Source organism: Triticum dicoccoides, chromosome 2A, assembly GCF_002162155.2.
Source record: "Triticum dicoccoides isolate Atlit2015 ecotype Zavitan chromosome 2A, WEW_v2.0, whole genome shotgun sequence".
Lineage (NCBI taxonomy): Eukaryota > Viridiplantae > Streptophyta > Magnoliopsida > Poales > Poaceae > Triticum > Triticum dicoccoides.
Window position 1 is genome coordinate 766,436,661 of NC_041382.1, and position 18,741 is coordinate 766,455,401.

Here is an 18,741-nt window from a genome sequence, read left to right on the forward strand (position 1 = left end):
AATGGACAGGACTTACCCACTCACTATCAGCAACGGGATAGATTATACCTGCCTCCAGAAGCTTTAGTATTTCTTTTCTTACCACTTCTTTCATTTTAGGATTCAGACGTCGTTGAGGATCACGAATTGGTTTGGCATCTGCTTCCAAATTTATTTTATGTTGACATAGAGTGGGACTAATGCCCTTAAGATCATCAAGAGTATATCCAATAGCAGCACAATGCTTCTTTAGAATTTTCAATAATCTTCTTCTTCATGCTCTAAAAGGTTAGCACTAATAATAACAGGATATATCTTCTTTTCATCAAGATAAGCATATTTAAGATTATCAGGCAAAGGTTTGAGCTCAAACACGGGATCACCCTTGGGTGGAGGAGGATCCCCTAAAATTTCAACAGGAAAGTTATGATGCAGAATAGGTTCCTGTTTAAAGAATACTTCATCTATTTCCCTTCTTTCATTCATGAACATATCATTTTCATGGTCAAGCAAATAGTGTTCTAAAGGATCACTAGGAGGTACGGCAATAGAAGCAAGACCAATAATTTCATCCTTACTAGGTAATTCTTCCTCACGATGTTGTTTACTAAATTTAGAGAAATTAAACTCATGAACCATATCATCCAAACCAACAGTAACAATATTCTTAGTGCAGTCTATGGTAGCATTGACAGTATTTAAGAAGGGTCTACCAAATATAATTGGACAAAAGCTATCTTGTGGGGAAGTAAGAACAAGAAAATCAGCAGGATATTTAGTTTTCCCACACAAGACTTCAACATCTCTAACAATTCCAATTGGTGCAATAGTATCTCTATTAGCAAGTTTAATAGTAACATCAATATCTTCTAACTCAACAGGTGCAATTTCATTCTTAATTTCTTCGTATAAAGTATGCGGTATAACACTAGCACTAGCACCCATATCACATAAGTCATGATAACAATGATCTCCTATTTTAACAGAAATAACATGCACGCCTACCACAGGTCTATGTTTATCTTTATCACAAGGCTTAGCAATTCTAGCAGTTTCACCTTTGAACTAAATAACATGCCCATCAATATTATCAGACAAGAGATCTTTAACAATAGCAATATTAGGTTCTACTTTAACTTGCTCAGGAGGTGTATAAGTTCTAATATTTCTTTTATGAACAACAGTTGAAGCTTTAGCATGATCCTTCATTCTAACAGGGAAAGGTGGTTTCTCAATATAAGAAGTAGGAACAATAGGATCAATATAAGTGACAGTCTTTTCTTCAACTTTAATAGGTGCAGCTACTTTTACTTCTATGGGAGGATGATATTTAAACCACTTCTCCTTAGGGAGATCAACATAAGTAGCAAAAGATTCATAGAAAGAAGCTACTATCTCAGAGTCAAGTCCATATTTAGTGCTAAACTTATGGAAAATATCGGTGTCCATAAAAGATTTAACATAATCAAACTTAGGTGTCATACCTGACTCCTTACCTTCATCGAGGTCCCAATCTTCAGAGTTGTGTTTAATTCTATCCAATAAATTCCATTTGAATTCAATAGTCTTCATCATAAAAGAGCCAGCACAAGAAGTATCGAGCATGGTGCGATTGTTTTCAGAAAGCTGAGCATAAAAACTTTGCATAATTATTTCTCTTGAGAGCTCATGATTGGGGCATGAATATAACATTGATTTAAGCCTCCCCCAAGCTTGAGCGATGCTTTCTCCTTTGCGAGGCCAGAAATTATATATATAATTGCGATCACGATGAACAAGATGCATAGGGTAATACTTTTGATGAAATTCCACCTTCAATCTTTTATAGTCCCACGATCTCATATCATCACATAGCCTATACCATATCAACGTGTCTCCCTTCAAAGATAAAGGGAAGACCTTCTTCTTAGCAACATCATCGGGTATACCTGCAAGCTTAAATAATCCACAAACTTCATCCACATATATTAAGTGCTCATCAGGATGCTTTGTTCCATCTCCTGTAAAAGGGTTAGCTAGCAGTTTTTCCATCATAGCCGAAGGAAATTCAAAAGGAGTTTCATTTTCAATAGGTTCAGTAGGTTGAGGAGCAACTCTTTGCTCTATTGGACGGGGTGAAGATACCCCGAACAAGCCCCTCAGAGAATTACTTTCCATAGTAACAAGTGACAGTAAATTTCAGCACACTATATAAATTTTTCCTTACCAAATTCCACCTACCAAAGGTGGTACACTCCCCGGCAACGACGCCAGAAGAGAGTCTTGATGACCCACAAGTGTAGGGGATCTATCGTAGTCCTTTCGATAAGTAAGAGTGTCGAACCCAATGAGGAGCAGAAGGAAATGATAAGCGGTTTTCAGCAAGGTATTCTCTGCAAGTACTGAAATAAGTGGTAACAGATAGTTTTGTGATAAGATAGGTTGTAACGAGCAATAAGTAACAAAAGTAAATAAAGTGCAGCAAGATGGCCCAATACTTTTGTAGCAAAGGACAAGCCGGAACAAACTCTTATAATAGGAAAAGCGCTCCCGAGGACACATGGGAATATCGTCAAGCTAGTTTTCATCACGTTCATATGATTCGCGTTCGATACTTTGATAATTTGATATGTGGGTGGACTGGTGCTTGGGTGTTGTTCTTACTTGAACAAGCATCCCACTTATGATTAACCTCTATTGCAAGCATCCGCAACTACAACAAAAGTATTAAGGTAAACCTAACCATAGCATAAAACATATGGATCTAAATCAGCCCCTTACGAAGCAACGCATAAACTAGGGTTTAAGCTTCTGTCACTCTAGCAACCCATCATCTACTTATTACTTCCCAATGCCTTCCCCTAGGCCCAAATAATGGTGAAGTGTTATGTAGTCGACGTTCACATAACACCACTAGAGGTTAGACAACATACATCTTATCAAAATATCAAATGAATACCAAATTCACATGACTACTCATAGCAAGACTTCTCCCTTGTCCTCGGGAACGAACGTAATTACTCACAAAGCATATTCATGTTCATAATCAGAGGGGTAATAATATGCATATAGGATCTGAACATATGATCTTCCACCAATTAAACCAACTAGCATCAACTAAAAGGAGTAATCAACACTACTAGCAACCTACTAGCACCAATCCCGGACTTTGAGACAAGAATTGGATGCAAGAGATGAACTAGGGTTTGGAGATGAGATGGTGCTGGTGAAGATGTTGATGGAGATTGCCCTCTCCCGATGAGAGGAGAGTTGATGATGACGATGGTGATGATTTCCCCCTCCGGGAGGGAAGTTTCCCCAGCAGAACAGCTCTGCCGGAGCTCTAGATTGGATCTGCCAAGGTTCCGCCTCGTGGCGGCGGAGTCTCGTCCCGAAAAGTTCCTCTCTATTTTTTTCTCATCGAAAGACCTCATATAGGAGAAGATGGGCGTCGGAGAGCCACCAGGGGGCCCACGAGGTAGGGGGCGCGCCCTAGGGGGGGCGCCCCCCACCCTCATGAGAAGGGTGTGGGCCCATTGACCTTCATCTTTGGCGTGGATTTTTCTTTATTTCTTTTAAGACGTTCCGTGGAGTTTCAGGACTTTTGGAGTTGCACAGAATAGGTCTCTAATATTTGCTCCTTTTCCAGACCACAATTCCAGCTGTCGGCATTCTCCCTCCTTGTGTAAACCTTGTAAAATAAGAGAGAATAGCCATAAGTTTTGTGACATAAAGTGAAATAACAGTCCATAATGCGATAAATATCGATATAAAAGCATGATGCAAAATGGGCGTATCACCTAGACACCGGCATCGCCTCCTTTCCGCAAACCTATCTCGGCCTTCCTCTCTCCCCGCATAAGCTACCCCCGTTGGCTTTCCAACCTATTATAGACCGCTGCGACACATACCTCTCCGGCTGGTATGCTTTGCTTCTTTCTCGCGGGGGCAAAGTTGTCCTTCTTTCTGCCGTCCTAGATAGTTTACCCACGTACTTTATGCTTTGTTTTTCTCTCCCCGCCCAGCTTATAGAGGCTATCGACAAACATAGATGAAGGAAATATGCCCTAGAGGCAATAATAAAGTTGTTATTTTATATTTCCTTATATCATGATAAATGTTTATTATTCATGTTAGAATTGTATTAACCGGAAACTTGATACATGTGTGGATACATAGACAAAACACTGTGTCCCTAGTAAGTCTATACTAGACTAGTTTGTTAATCAAAGATGGTTAAGTTTCCTAACCATAGACATGTGTTGTCATTTGATAAACGAGATCATCATTAGAAGAATGATGTGATGGACAAGACCCATTTGTTAGCTTAGCATAATGATCATGAAGTTTTATTGCTATTGCTTTCTTCACGACTTATACATATTCCTTTGACTATGAGATTATGCAACTCCCGAATACCGAAGGAATACCTTGTGTGATATCAAACGTCACAACGTAACTGGGTGATCATAAAGATGCTCTACAGGTATCTCCGAAGGTGTTTGTTGGGTTGGCATAGATCGAGATTAGGATTTGTCACTCCGAGTATCGGAGAGGTACCTCTGGGACCTCTCGGCAATGCACATCATGATAAGCCTTGCAAGCAATGTGACTAATGAGTTAGTTGCGGGATGATGCATTACGGAACGAGTAAAGAGACTTGCAGGTAACGAGATTGAACTAGGTATGAAGATACCGACGATCAAATCTCGGGAAAGTAACATACCGATGAGTATAGGGGTTACAAGAGTTGATCTACCTCGAGAACATAATGGCTAAACCCTAGCTGTCTAGCCTAAGATTATTCTAATAGCCTCTACAGACTAAACCCTCCAGTTTATATACACACCAGAGGGGCCTAGGGTTGTATAAAGTCGGTTTGCAGAGGAAGGAAACATTACATCCGGTCACCAAACTTGTTGTTCTACACACATAGGAGTCCTGCCTGGACACGGGGGATAGCCTTCCGCTTTATCTTCACAGCCCATCGGTCCGGCCCATATCGAATAGACAGGACCCCCTAATCCAGGACTCCCTCAGTAGCCCCTGAACCAGTCTTCATTGACGATGTGTTCGGCACGTGGATTATCTTCGGCATTACAAGGCGGGTTCCTTCTCCTGAATATTTAAGCTAGCCTCCTGCTTAAAGGAACTGTGTCCGACTCTGCATAATCAATACAACCCTTAGCCACGAAGGCAAGACATTAAAATAGGAATAATGTCTTTTACTGACAACTTTTTCGGTGAAGCGTCACACTTGACTCTTTAACGTTTTGAACTGTTTTCACGCCTCCCCACGTTTCGAGTTACATCTCGTCAAAACACAGATCGTGCCCGCCCATTACGAGATTCTAATCAATATGATTTGGGTAATCCAACCGCACCTTACACATGATCTTGTTGGGAACAGGCGAGTTTTATGGATTAAGAGGGGGATGTTTGGTATTTTCATCGTCTATAAAAGGATAAAGATCCCTCATTTTTCTTCACGCCTTCCTCTAGCCCCCATCTTCCAACCTCCAAGCTCCAGCGCTCACAGCTCTGATCTTCTCCACCGCTGCCACCCTCCCTAGCAATGGCCGAGTCCGGTTCCAAGGGAAAGTGGGAGGCCTCCTTCGTCACCGAAAAGGACGTCAAGGACCTCTGGAGCACGGGCTATCTGTCCGCGGATATCGCGCATAGGATCCCTGCTAAGGATCAGGTTATCCCCACTCCAGAGCCTGGTGAGAGGCTCATGTTGATCCCCTATTTCCTCCGGGGGCTAGGATTTCCCCTCCACCCCTTCGTCTGGGACCTTATGTTTTACTACGGGCTAGATTTCCACGATCTAGCCCCAAATTCCTTCCTCCACATATTGGCTTTCACAGTCGTGTGTGAGGCTCTCCTCCGCATCCCCCCCACACTTCGGCCTGTGGCTTAAAGTCTTCAATTTGAAGTCGAAAGTGGTCGGCAGACAGCATGTAGACTGTGGCGGGGCTATGGTAAGTAAGCTCCCCAATGTCGTCTGGCCCAAAGGGGCATTCGTAGGGACAGTCAAGGTGTGGTAGCAGGAGTGGTTCTACATCACCGAACCCCGCGACGCCAACTGGGTAGCCATGCTTGACTTCAGATCCAGACCCCCCACGAGACTCACTTCATGGACCGCCAAGGGCCTTGACTGGGGGTCCAAATCGGAGGTGCAGATGCTACAGAAACGCATCTCCAATATGCTGGGTGAAAACACTGGTCTCAAAAACGTGATTCAAGTGATGCTCTTCAGCCGCACCCTTCCCTGCCAACTCCGGGCCTCCCCCATGTGGGAGTTCAATCCGGAGGAGCCACGGACCCTGAAGCGCTTCTTCGGCACCATGCATGAAGTTATATGGAAGCAACTCTTCAAGGCTCAGAAAAAGTGGCCGAAGAAGACTAAAGACATCGGGCTCGACATCGAGAACCCGGCCACGACGGTAAGCATAATCTTTTCGAACACCAATCCGGTCAATATTAACAAAGGTTATATTGCCTGCTTTTTGTACAGGGCTGGAGGGCAAAGGCTGAAGGAAATATGCCCTAGAGGCAATAATAAAGTTATTATTTATTTCCTTATATCATGATACATGTTTATTATTCATGCTAGAATTGTATTAACCAGAAACATAATACATGTGTGAATACATAGACAAACAGAGTGTCACTAGTATGCCTCTACTTGACTAGCTCGTTAATCGAATATGGTTATGTTTCCTAACCATGAACAAAAGAGTTGTTATTTGATTAACGGGATCACATCATTAGAAGAATGATGTGATTGACTTGACCCATTCCGTTAGCTTAGCACTCGATCGTTTAGTATGTTGCTATTGCTTTCTTCATGACTTATACATGTTCCTATGACTATGAGATTATGCAACTCCCGTTTGCCGGAGGAACACTTTGCGTGCTACCAAACGTCACAACGTAACTGGGTGATTATAAAGGAGCTCTACAGGTGTCTCCAAAGGTACATGTTGGGTTGGCGTATTTCGAGATTAGGATTTGTCACTCCGATTGTCGGAGAGATATCTCTGGGCCCTCTCGGTAATGCACATCACATAAGCCTTGCAAGCATTGCAACTAATGAGTTAGTTGCGAGATGATGTATTACGAAACGAGTAAAGAGACTTGCCGGTAACGAGATTGAACTAGGTATTGAGATACCGACGATCGAATCTCGGGCAAGTAACATACCGATGACAAAGGGAACAACGTATGTTGTTATGCGGTCTGACCGATAAAGATCTTCGTAGAATATGTGGGAGCCAATATGACCATCCATGTTCCGCTATTGGTTATTGACCGGAGACGTGTCTCGGTCATGTCTACACTGTTCTCGAACCCGTAGGGTCCGCACGCTTAAGGTTTCGATGACAGTTATATTATGAGTTTATGGGTTTTGATGTACCGAAGGAGTTCGGAGTCCCGGATGAGATCGAGGACATGACGAGGAGTCTCGAAATGGTCGAGACATAAAGATTGATATATTGGACGACTATATTCGGACATCGGAAAGGTTCCGAGTGATTCGGGTATTTTCGGAGGTACCGGGGAGTTACGGGAATACGAGGAAGAAGCAATGGGCCTTAATGGGCCTTAGTGGAAAGGACCAGGAGGTGGCGCGCCCCCTCCCAAGCCCAGTCCGAATTGGACAAGGGATTTGGGGCGCGGCCCCTCTCTCCCTTCCTTCCCCTCTTCCCCCCTTTCCCCCCTTCTCCTAGTTGGACTAGGAAAGGAGGAAACCTACTCCAACTAGGAGTAGGAATCCTACTCCCTGGCGCGCCCCTCCTAGGGCCGGCCTTCTCCCCCTTGCTCCTTTATATACGGGGGCAGGGGGCACCCCATAGACACACAAGTTGATCCACGTGATCATATTCTTAGCCGTGTGTGGTGCCCCCTTCCACCATAATCCTCGATAACATTGTAGCGGTGCTTAGGCGAAGCCCTGCGACGGTAGAACATCAAGATCGTCACCACGCCGTTGTGCTGACGGAACTCTTCCCCGACACTTTGCTGGATCGGAGTCCGGGGATCGTCATCGAGCTGAACGTGTGCTAAAACTCGGAGGTGTCGTAGTTTCGGTGGTTGATCGGTCGGGCCGTGAAGACGTACGACTATATCAACCGCGTTGTCATAACGCTTCCGCTGTCGATCTACAAGGGTACGTAGATCACACTCTGCCCTCGTTGCTATGCATCAGCATGATCTTGCGTGTGCGTAGGAATTTTTTTGAAATTACTACGTTCCTCAACAAAGGCAGAGCGGATGAACAGTCCGGCACTGCTGCCTGAGAACCAGACCACACCCCAGCTGACGGAGATGCTGGTCCCGGTGCCTTATCAGGCGCCGGAGAAGAAAACCAAGAAGAAGAACAGCAAGGAGGCCAAGGGTGGCCCCTGCCACAAAGGTCCTTCGGAAAGAGTGTCCGAAGAGATCGAAGCCCTCTCTTCCCACGAGGGAGATGAGGAAGAAGAGGAGGAGGAGGCGAAAAGCGACTCCCCCGCAAAGGGAGGAAGAAGAAGAGGGCAGCCTCCGAAGACCCGGAGGGGGAGGCACCCAAGAGAGGGAAGCTGATCCTCTCGGACAGTTCGGACTCATAGTCCGAACTAGTCCCCAATAAACCTCTCATGGTGAAGCCCCTGGCCGAATCGTAAGTATCCAGAAACTTACTGTTTATCTTCGGTCCACTTGCTTCCATTATGTAAGTTATTTTGTTATTTGCCTTTCAGCCCTCCCCGCGAGCTCCCACATACTCCATTATCGGAGGGGAATTCTCTGCCGCCCGAGATGGCAGAGAGTGACACGCCGCCGCGAGCCCCCTCGCCTATTGCCCTGGAGGACACCAAAGTGTCATCTCGAAGGGCCTCTCCTGGCCGAGGGGGGTGGGGACGAAACCGTCGAGAGGGCGCCCGAGGTTAATACCTCGGTCGCCGAAGACCTAGGGGAGGCAGCCTCTATGACAATTGATGGTGGGGAGCCCCAACAACCCGGGCCCCCGCCGAACACCATTCCGGAGACCAGCATGGATTCGGGATCGGATAAGCAGCCCTCTTCAAAAGTCGGGGGAGGAGCATCGGTTCCATCGGCAGCCTCCACTAATTCGGAGGCGCCCCATGCTCTGGAGGAAGCGCTGCAAAGTGCTTCCATCGTGGAGGAGCACCGCACCCTGATGGGTGCGGTCATGGAGAAGGTTCAGTCTGCTAAAAGCGGACTGAACGAAGCCTTCTGCAGCCTACTGACAGGCTTTGAGGTATGCGGCGTAATGTTCTAAAAAAACTTTTCCTCATAGAAGAATAGACTTGTGTACAGACAGTAGCCCCTGAGACTCTATCCGGTTTAAAGAAACCGGTCAGAGGATCCACATAGTATTCAGCAGAGTAATATATTGTGTTGTTTTTTGCAACAGGCTTCTATGTTGGCGGCAACCGCGCAGGCCACAGAAGTTTCCGAACTCAATCGGAAGCTTCAGGTGGCTGATGAGGAAATCGACCGCATCAACAAGCGGTTCGATGGAATGCAAGGTATGTGTATGATGTAGAAATTTATTTGTATGCCAGAAGCGATATGAACATTGAGAGGTTAACTCATAGAATGCTTTGATTATGACCATATCCAAGGGTCTCCTAACATAGACAACACTGTCGATATGTTAACCTCTCAATGTTAGGAGACCCTTGGGAAGATCGTTTTCAGGTATGCTTATGATGTAGAAATTTATTTTTATGCCAGAAGCGATATGAACATTGAGAGGTTAACTCATAGAATGCTTCCGTGTTGAGGGAGAAGACTGTGGTCCCAAGTGAATTCAATCTAATTTATTGAAGGTTGTGTGTTGTTGGTTTGATTAATATATATATATATATATATATATATATATATATATATATATATATATATATATATATATATATATATATATAGGGAAAATAGATTCTACCACTTAGTGGTAGTTACCTCCACCTTTTAAGCCGTTGGATTCTTTTAGATACGTGCTTCTCTAATCGGGTCGTAGGTGCAAAGGTACTGCCGGTTTCCGGATCCAATCCAATAACATACCAAACTTTCCTACTTTCGTGCCTCTATAAATTAAAAAACAACAGTAGATCAATTAATCTCCTCGTTTTCCAATCTACCTCACACGATGCTGCCGTATGCGTGACCACCGCCGCCGCCCCACCATGATGAATCAGGTGCGTTCCACAATCTAATGGGCATGACCTGACCATCCTGCTTTTTCTCCTTTGTATTTGCTATAAACAGCTAGTGCATCTAGGAGAATTTTTCTGACATGGAACACTGGCTGGATTGGTTCAATGCATTGTTGATTGATCAAACATGTGAGGTGTGTCGCTAATTGATAATTCATGTCCTTTTTTCGTTTGATACTCTCTTTTTGCAGATTGTCGATTACACACCGGCCTCCATAATGATGTCGTGCACGCCGGCGAGCCGGCGAGGGATCGTGCACGCCGGCGTCCCGAGGTGGAGAAGGTGCCATTGGTTTCCTTTGTAATGACGCCGTGCGGCGGTGCACAGCTTGTGACTGCAACAACATGGGGTGCTGACGAACGGCTGCATACAACCAATGGGCATCTACTTCGACGGCGGCGAGGACGCTAATGTATGACCGCACACTGCGACGACAACGTACGATGGACGAACGGATGCAATATAGTTGCTCGCACAACTCCATGGATGAGAACACGTAGTGACATGCATGGATGGCTGACATCACAGTTTTGCATGCATCGTGTATTTACAAGATATTGTACTTCATACAAAGAATCAATTAAATGTATAGATAAATATACAAATGTTTTGAATTAAAGGCTGCACATATTTCGCTCTTTTTCTTACATATGGATTGGCAGACACTGTCCTGTAAATCTTTCTCGCTGGCCGGCCAGCCGGCCACTTATACATACCCTATGATCTATTCTACGTATTTACTTTCTAAGATACTATATACTTCATATTTTCTAAGAATCCATGTCATATTCTCATCTTTGGACACTGAGAATTTTGTACATGCTTCATCTATGCTGGCAGTCCATAACACCTTCTTATGCAATATGTGCTCCATACTCCTTACTCCATACTATTTATTTGAAATACAACATACTCCATTCTCTCTTATTGAATATACTTCATACTATTTATTTTGAATTACAACATACTCCATTCTCTCTTATTGAATATATTCCATACTCCTTACTCCATGCTATTTATTTTGAAATACAACATACTCTATTCTCTCTTATTAAATATACTCCATACACTCTTTCAATGATATATACTGATAGAGAAATATGTAAATGAAACCATGCCATGCATGACATACTTCACATACGGATATACGTTCGTTGCAATCCATACACTCCAGACTATATGCTACCCTACCTAAACAAGAAATAATAACACAAAGTTGCATATACTCAGTTTTGTGTATATATTTGAAGATACTCTATTTTCTAGATACTCCATTTTTGGGAGCATGTATACTACTTTTCATTTGGAGATTTTCCATTCTGGAGTATGTATACTCTTATATTTGGAGACACTACATAATCCGTTGTTGTAGTATATATATACCAAATCAAAGAAATACCACATACTCTTATTTCCAAAAACATAGACGCTCTGTATGTACTTTTCTAGTTAAAAATGTGTACATACCCCCACTCCAACGAAGGGACACATGCTCCTATTTGAATAAAGTACACATATATACTTCATGATAAATAGTTATTTTGAAAATAAAAAGATAAATACGCTGATGCTGATAAGATGGACTCCAGTAGTTAGTTAGGTAGCTTCTCATGCATGCTTATCTACTCGGAATCGGTTCCCTCAAAAAAAAAAATCTACTCGGAATCGCTGCAAGTAGCCAGCCAAGAATCAGGAAGCGGTTCCCCTATTTCCTAATCAGCCGCACGTACCTCGCCACCTAAAAATCAGGGCCTTACCTTATTAAAAAAACAATATTTTCTCCACCTCTTAATTGCGCTGCTCGTGCGAAGTGGGTTAGCGGGTTTCTGCCCGCGAACAGGCCACAGTAGCACGCCCTTTACGCTGTTGGTTTGGCTCTAAGATGAGGGACACGTGGAGGGCATAGTGATAGGAGGTAACTACCATTGCTTGTAGCAAAAATTTGTCCTATATATATATAGATATAGATATATCTAAGTGTTTTTCTCACAGAAAAAATAGCTGATTATGTGCTGCATGTAGTTGGTTTTATAATTAAAACATGAATACAAAGATAGGTAGTGAGTATAGTGCTGGTTGTTTCTCAATAGATTTTGAAATCCAAGATAATACAGTCGATGTATGCTGAACAAGAAATTGTTCGAGTATAGAACAGAGAAACGACAATGTATCATGAAGTTGTAAATGGTAACGCCCTATATGATCAATGGTAGCTATTGACCGAGATGATAGTGCTCCGAGGAAGAAGGCGGCGTAATGAGTTCGCAATGAACAAATAGGCAAATGTGCAATGTTCAAATGACACAATTCACTCTGATCAGCCTGTGCCCAATGTTCTTTCGGCCCGTGGTAGCCTCCTCCGCACCTGAGTATACTAGAATACAAAATCCAAAGGGGACCACGAGGCGGTATCACAATTCATATCGAGCAACCTGACACACATGCTCCAAATGCCATTTTCAATTAACGCATTGCTATTCAACACCTGAATTATATTTCAAATATCTTTCATCATCCCGCCTTTTGGGCAACTGATATCCTGGCCATAGCAAGAATAAAATCTGTCAGCCAACTAATAATTAAGATCAGGTTCAGCCTCTCTTTGTGAACTTATGCCGGTAATGTTTCTTTTTGAACTTTGCCATGATGTCTGTACAATATCCACATTTCTAACTTCCAAAAAATTACTGATATACGAGGCAATGTAAGAAATATTAACATGTATCCTTATCTCCGCCTCGACCTCCATCTTCTGGTGTCATGAGGCCTCAAGAGCTGCACGGGTGCAGCGGGGATCCGTAGCCACCACTCCCTCAACCTCCTCACCAGCTTCTCGCTGCTCTTCTTCCTCAGTGGCATATGCCTCGTGTAAGCCTCCAACAGGATGAGCACAAATATGATCCGGAACGGCATAAACGCAAATGCTGCAGCCGCAACGAGCATCGTTGTCGCGACTTTGTTCGTGCTCTGGTACCATGTAACAGTTGTCAGATAGGCTAAGTTACGCAAAGATTTGGTATAGAATGGGCTGAAACATAGTATAGGCTTGGGGCAGAGGATTAACCTGCGGAAAAGCTGCGAGCATGAGGGACCGAAGCTTCAGGAGAAAAATGTTCCCAGCTTGGACATGTGCCTCCAGCTGCGAGATGGCTTCCTGTAGAGCAAGGAGTTGTTCAACGGTTCGTCGACGAGGCGGGGTTGTGACTTCGAATGCTTCGATGAAATGCCTGTTGCCATGGTGCTTGTTCCATAGCATGAAAGCGGTAGACCCGACCAAAAAGCCGGGAAATATGTACCATATCAATCCTCTGCGGATTGCATACAAATAAAAGGAATCCCGTCATTTATCTTTAAAGTGATAGGCAAGAAGCCTGTTTGGATAAAGAGAAGGAAAAATCTTCTGTTATATCATTAGATATGCTCAGTCCTGGACCATGAACATTACCTGTAAACTATGTAGAGGAAACAGAGCAAGAAAACATATGACTTAAGTGGATCTTCCCACTCAGCCAGAAAGACAAGCCTTTTGCCTATTTCAATCAAAGGAAACACTAGTTCCTGCATGTTAAGATGCAAGCAATAAAACATCAGTAATCCTAATAATAATCCATTTAAGTCCACCTTGCCTTTATGAATAATTCGGTATCAGTAAAATCCTGCCCAATTATGAGTAATAGAAGTTCAGGGTTTTGCATGTCTCTACTGATCATTGTTTTTTCACCATGATCTTCAATGTTCATTTCAGACTTTCAGAATGAGTACCTTAACTCAAATATATTACACAAGAATGTGAAATACTCAAAGATAATGATCAATACCTTTAGGACAGCCACATTGGTGTCAATGTCCTCCACCTTGACCTGATCGAGTGTCGCGCGCGCGGCCTCCACTCTACCGGAATACCCAACAGATCGCTCCAGAGCCATTTGCACGGAGCTAGTCCTTCCAATCTGCACATCCCCGACGGCGAAATCCCTCTCCTCGGGATTGTCCTCCTCCCTGAGCGTCAGCAGCCCCATCCGCACGAGCGTAAATGCCGATAGTGGAAATGGGTCCGCGAGTGCCAGCTCGTCGGAACTGCCCTGAGCTGCCAGGTCATCACCTCCCCTGAACCTCGAGCAATGTTCCTGCAGCTGGCCATACAATGCCTCCAATATCTTGTCCCCCTTGGGCAGCTTCTCTGCCAGGTTGAATGCCAGGGTGGTCTTGAAGTAGGCCGGCAGTATGTGGAACCCCTCTTTCACGGCGCGGTACCGGAGGATCCCCAGTGTCGCAACAGCGAGCGCCTCCGCCTTCTTGAAGCCGGTGAGCCGGTACCTCCTGATGAACTTGTGGGCATGCAGCACCTCCTTGATCACCGCGAACCAGTAGTCCCGCCGGCTGTGGCCCTTGAATTGAGGGAACTCGAAGAACACTGGCTCATTTCTATCGAAAGGTATCAAAACTAAATGTGTTATAAACATATGTCATACATGATTGCAAGAACTGGAAATTGCAGGCCATTGTAGGATCATCAGGCACTCACTCACATGGAGCTAGATTTGTACATGACCGCCTTGTCGAACAGGTGGGCACCCCATGGCCCCGTGGACTCGCGCTTCACGCACTGCTTCAGGTCCTTGGTGAGGTCGTACACGACGGCGTCGCCGTAGGAGAAGTCGACGCCGATGGCCTCGAAGTAGAGGGCGTGGTTCGTCAGCGTGAGCCTCCCTACGACAATGTGGACGGATCACCTTATATGAGGCCCTCCTGAAGGAGCACGGACCAGCAGCGCCGGGGCAAAAATGTACCATAGGGAAGGTGCTTAACCAGGCCACGTGGACGTGCCGATGTGCTGCAGGACCGGCTGCGTCGTGGCGGCGCCGAAGATGTCGAGCACCACCTCGCCGTCGCAGAGGTCCAGCGCCGGCGCCTTGTGCCCGCCCGAGATGCATTTCGTCGACCTCAGCACGCTGGTGATCAACAGAGACATGATATGATGCCACATTGCTGCGATCCACGCAAATGGATGTTCAGACTTCAGAGCAGAGGATGTGTGTCACCTACTCGTCCAGGCTCTTGAGGTACTTGTGGTAGATGAGGAAGTGGAGGCGGCCGCCGGTGGAGTTGGTGAGAGCGTCGAAGAGGTTGCGGACGGTGATCGGGTGCGCCACGGCCGGGCAGGCCGGGGCGATCTTCGCGAACGCCTCCGGCCCGACCGTCCTCCTCCCGTCAACCTGCACATCCATTCCAGAATCCATCAACGAATCATATGAACATATGACCGAATAGATTGAGCAAGAACAGAGCACAATTATGTGGAGCCGAAGCCATGGACTGACCTGAATTGCCGTCTTCGTGGGGCTGGAGTAGAATATGGACCCGCCGTCGTCGTCATCGTCGTCGCCGTCGCCGCCCCAGGGGAACGCCGTTTTCTACAATGTCCGAACCATCGATTTTGATCAGTCACTAAGGTGAACTGCTTCCTGCCATCGATGCTCAAGTGGTTTCGGTGAGCCGAACCTGGAGCTCCGCGTCGGTGTCGTGGTCGGGCGCCTCCCAGGCGAGCATCATGTCGTAGGTGAGGGAGTGGAACTCCCTGTCGCCGAGGTGGTCGTGGCGGCGCCGGGTCTCGGCGCGCAGGGCGACGTAGGAGCAGTACTCCACGATGCTCCTGGCGTAGGCGAGCGGCGGCTGCTCGTCCGGCTCCAGCCGCCGCACCAGCTGCTCCACGGGCACGCCGGCGATCCTGCATGCGACCCAAATGTTCGATCCGTCAGTCCCAAGAAAGAATCCAAGAACAGCGTAGGAAGATGGAATTGGGACACGCACTGCGCGCATCGGTGGACGACGGAGGCGGCGGTGGGCGAGAGCGCGGAGATGTCGCCGCCGCACTGCTGCGCCGACGAGGACGCCGACGCCGCGTCGTCCGTGGCCATGGCCGGCGCCGCGGTATCGGGATCGCCGCTTCCAGTGCCGTCGTCGCGCCGGCCGGAGAAGAGGCCGTCAAAGAGGCCCATGGCGGCGCGTGGCGGCCGGCCGCATCGCCCGTGACCCCGTCAAGCGCGCGCGCGCACGTACGCCCGGCCAAGGCGGCAGAGGGGATCGCGCGTGTCGTGCCGTGCCGTGCTCCGGACGCGCTGCCCTTCCCGGGGAAAGTGGTTGGTTGGTTGGTGCGCTGGCCAGGCGGGTGCGCGCGTTCGTGCACCGTCTCTCTTTTTGCTCTGCTCCGCGGGAGCCGGGTGTCCGTCCGGTGCGCATGGATCGCGAGCGCGCGTGCTTTGGATTGGCGTCGGGAGCACCAGGTTGCGGTTGCTTCAAGAAAAGCGGACGAGATTGATGCTCCATCTGCAGATCTGCTAGCTTGTACTACGTCCTCCGTCGTTCTCGTCGCCGTGCTGCCACGCCACCGCTATCTGCCGTTGCCGCTCGGTTTTGCTGCCACGCAATGAATGTGCACGCGTTAAGCATCAACGTCGTCTCTCCCTCCCGAGAGAACGTCAGGTGCTCCTCCACTCCAATGCTCCCATGCTACGGGGCTTCTGCGCCGTTGGATTGTGGATCCAATGGTTAGCATCGGAGCCTTTGGACCTACGCGAAATTACGGGATTTAGGGGTTTTCTGCAAATTTGTTTGACCTCTTCGTGCAACCGTTGGATTCACAATCGAACAACCTAAGAGCACCCGTAGGACGGGAGCATACAGTGCACCACCGAGAGCTTAAATAATCAAGTTAGAACGTAATATCGATATGTCTTATTGTAGGCAAGTGAAAATATATCAACAATGCTACAGTTACGGGCAATTTACTTCGGACTGAGGCTCACGGACTGCGCTGCTATCAATTAGTTGGGGGAAGGAGGGCCCCACACCACAAATTCAGGGGGGAATGGTGAATTAGGAAAGAACACGTACGCCTGTAGAATTCTCTCCGTAATAAACGTCCGTAAGTGTATCATTTTCGAAAATATATTGGCACATATACACAAAGTATAAATACAAAAGTCGAGTGAAATAAATTGAGTGTGTTTTGTCTAGGCATCTTCTGGGGCATTGCAATTTTTAATAGAAAGTGATCAGAACAGTTATTGCTCTACCCACAAAGATACAAATGCCTTATGAATCTATAGCCCTGAATACAAAGAATAGACACTAACTAAAAATGAATGGTTTTTTGTGGCAATATTGGAATGAGTGATATTTTTGATAGAAAAAAATTTTAGGAGAGCCAGCATGAAAGATTCTAGAGCGAAGTAGGTGTGTGTTTTAAATTTTCTGGAAAATGTGCATAGAGCTTAAGCCCAATCATAGAATCTTCTAGATGATTCATGTAGTAAAGAAAAGATCCAACAACCCGCAACACTCCGATTTGCCATGTTTACGTTTCTACTCGGACCAGCTTCATCCAACGGTTGATACTCAAAGTTATCTGTACACTATATAGTGGTATAGATATTGATGTTGGGCCGGAAATACGTTGTTGGACCATGGTCCATCAGAGCGTGGCTCGGCACCGTTGATTTGAGTCCAACCTACTAAAGGATTTATGACTCTTTTTTTATGTTATAACATGGTTAATAGGTACACTAAGCACTAACAATTCTAGATATTTCTGTCAGAAAAACTTTTCGGTTAATTTTCCTAACTATTAAGTCTACTCAAGCCAGCATTTGGACCATGTCATAGGAGAATTTATATATTTCTCCAACAAAATTGATTAAATATGAATCTATCATACATTCATGGGCTATCAATTTCAAAGTACAAAATTTCCGTTTTTTATTTTATTTTCAAACTAAAAATCTGCTACCGATACCAGACCAATCTTCTTACGGTTAACATAATTCTTAGTGTTGATATATTAATCATATGGTTTGGTCATCCTTCTAACCAAAGAGTTTGCGAGTGTGCACCCTACAAAGTATGAAATGAAAACTGCGGCGTTATAGATCATAGAGGCTAACCTAACTACTATCCATTTCTTCTAATATGGCTCAGTTGTGTAGCCAGCATCGAGCCACACCCCAGGCCAACTTCATAACAAGATTGATGAACATTACCTACAGTAAACGAAAAAACTTGTCGCCCCAGGCCATGGCTAGTGCTATATGTGCCTAGGTATAGGCCCATGATATGGACCATATCCTCGTAAAGTCTATCTTAGATATAATTGAATTGATCTTACTTCTTTGATGAACCATGGTACCATAAATCCCCTCTCCAATTTTTTTGGGTGCTTGATAATTAAGATTTTTATTGGAAAACAACTGAATATGGATGGCAATGGCGGCTTTAGATTATTACAAGTAGACTTTTCCTAGTGAAATCTTGTTTGAGTAACACGGGTGCATACGATCTCCTTACACCTGCTTAGAAATGTGTGTTAAAAACATAAATTGACTTATTCAAAATTATTATGTCATAAAATAAGAGGTCAGTAAATATAATTTTATAATATGTCCTAAATTTGGCAAAAAAATTAATTAGTATTGAAAAAGTATCACATATATCAATATATATTTATAGGATTTGATATATGATACTGTCATCCTCACTTAGGCCCTAGACATTATCCCGCCATGA

General features: G+C 45.3%; 1 protein-coding gene across 1 annotated transcript; it reads right to left on the minus strand.

The window, feature by feature from the left end:
- Nucleotides 1-12,324: 12,324 nt before the first annotated feature.
- On the minus strand, nt 12,325-16,178 carry LOC119357112. The gene is made up of 10 exons (XM_037624100.1): nt 15,991-16,178; nt 15,682-15,907; nt 15,501-15,593; nt 15,226-15,395; nt 14,989-15,131; nt 14,709-14,889; nt 13,998-14,604; nt 13,625-13,737; nt 13,244-13,487; nt 12,325-13,146 (listed from the first exon to the last, which is right to left on the minus strand). Exons 1-10 carry the CDS (start codon nt 16,176-16,178, stop codon nt 12,907-12,909), a joined length of 2,205 nt encoding a protein of 734 aa, XP_037479997.1. The 3' UTR covers nt 12,325-12,906.
- Nucleotides 16,179-18,741: the final 2,563 nt, after the last annotated feature.

Bases quoted from the DNA above. Each gene is read 5' to 3' on its own strand.
- LOC119357112 (XM_037624100.1), bottom strand. From the start codon at position 16,178: ATGGGCCTCTTTGACGGCCTCTTCTCCGGCCGGCGCGACGACGGCACT. The intron at 15,132-15,225 runs GTAGGTGACACA...GTTGATCACCAG, and splicing joins TACCTCAAGAGCCTGGACGA to CGTGCTGAGGTCGACGAAAT. The intron at 14,605-14,708 runs GTGAGTGAGTGC...ACCTTTCGATAG, and splicing joins ATGTACAAATCTAGCTCCAT to AAATGAGCCAGTGTTCTTCG.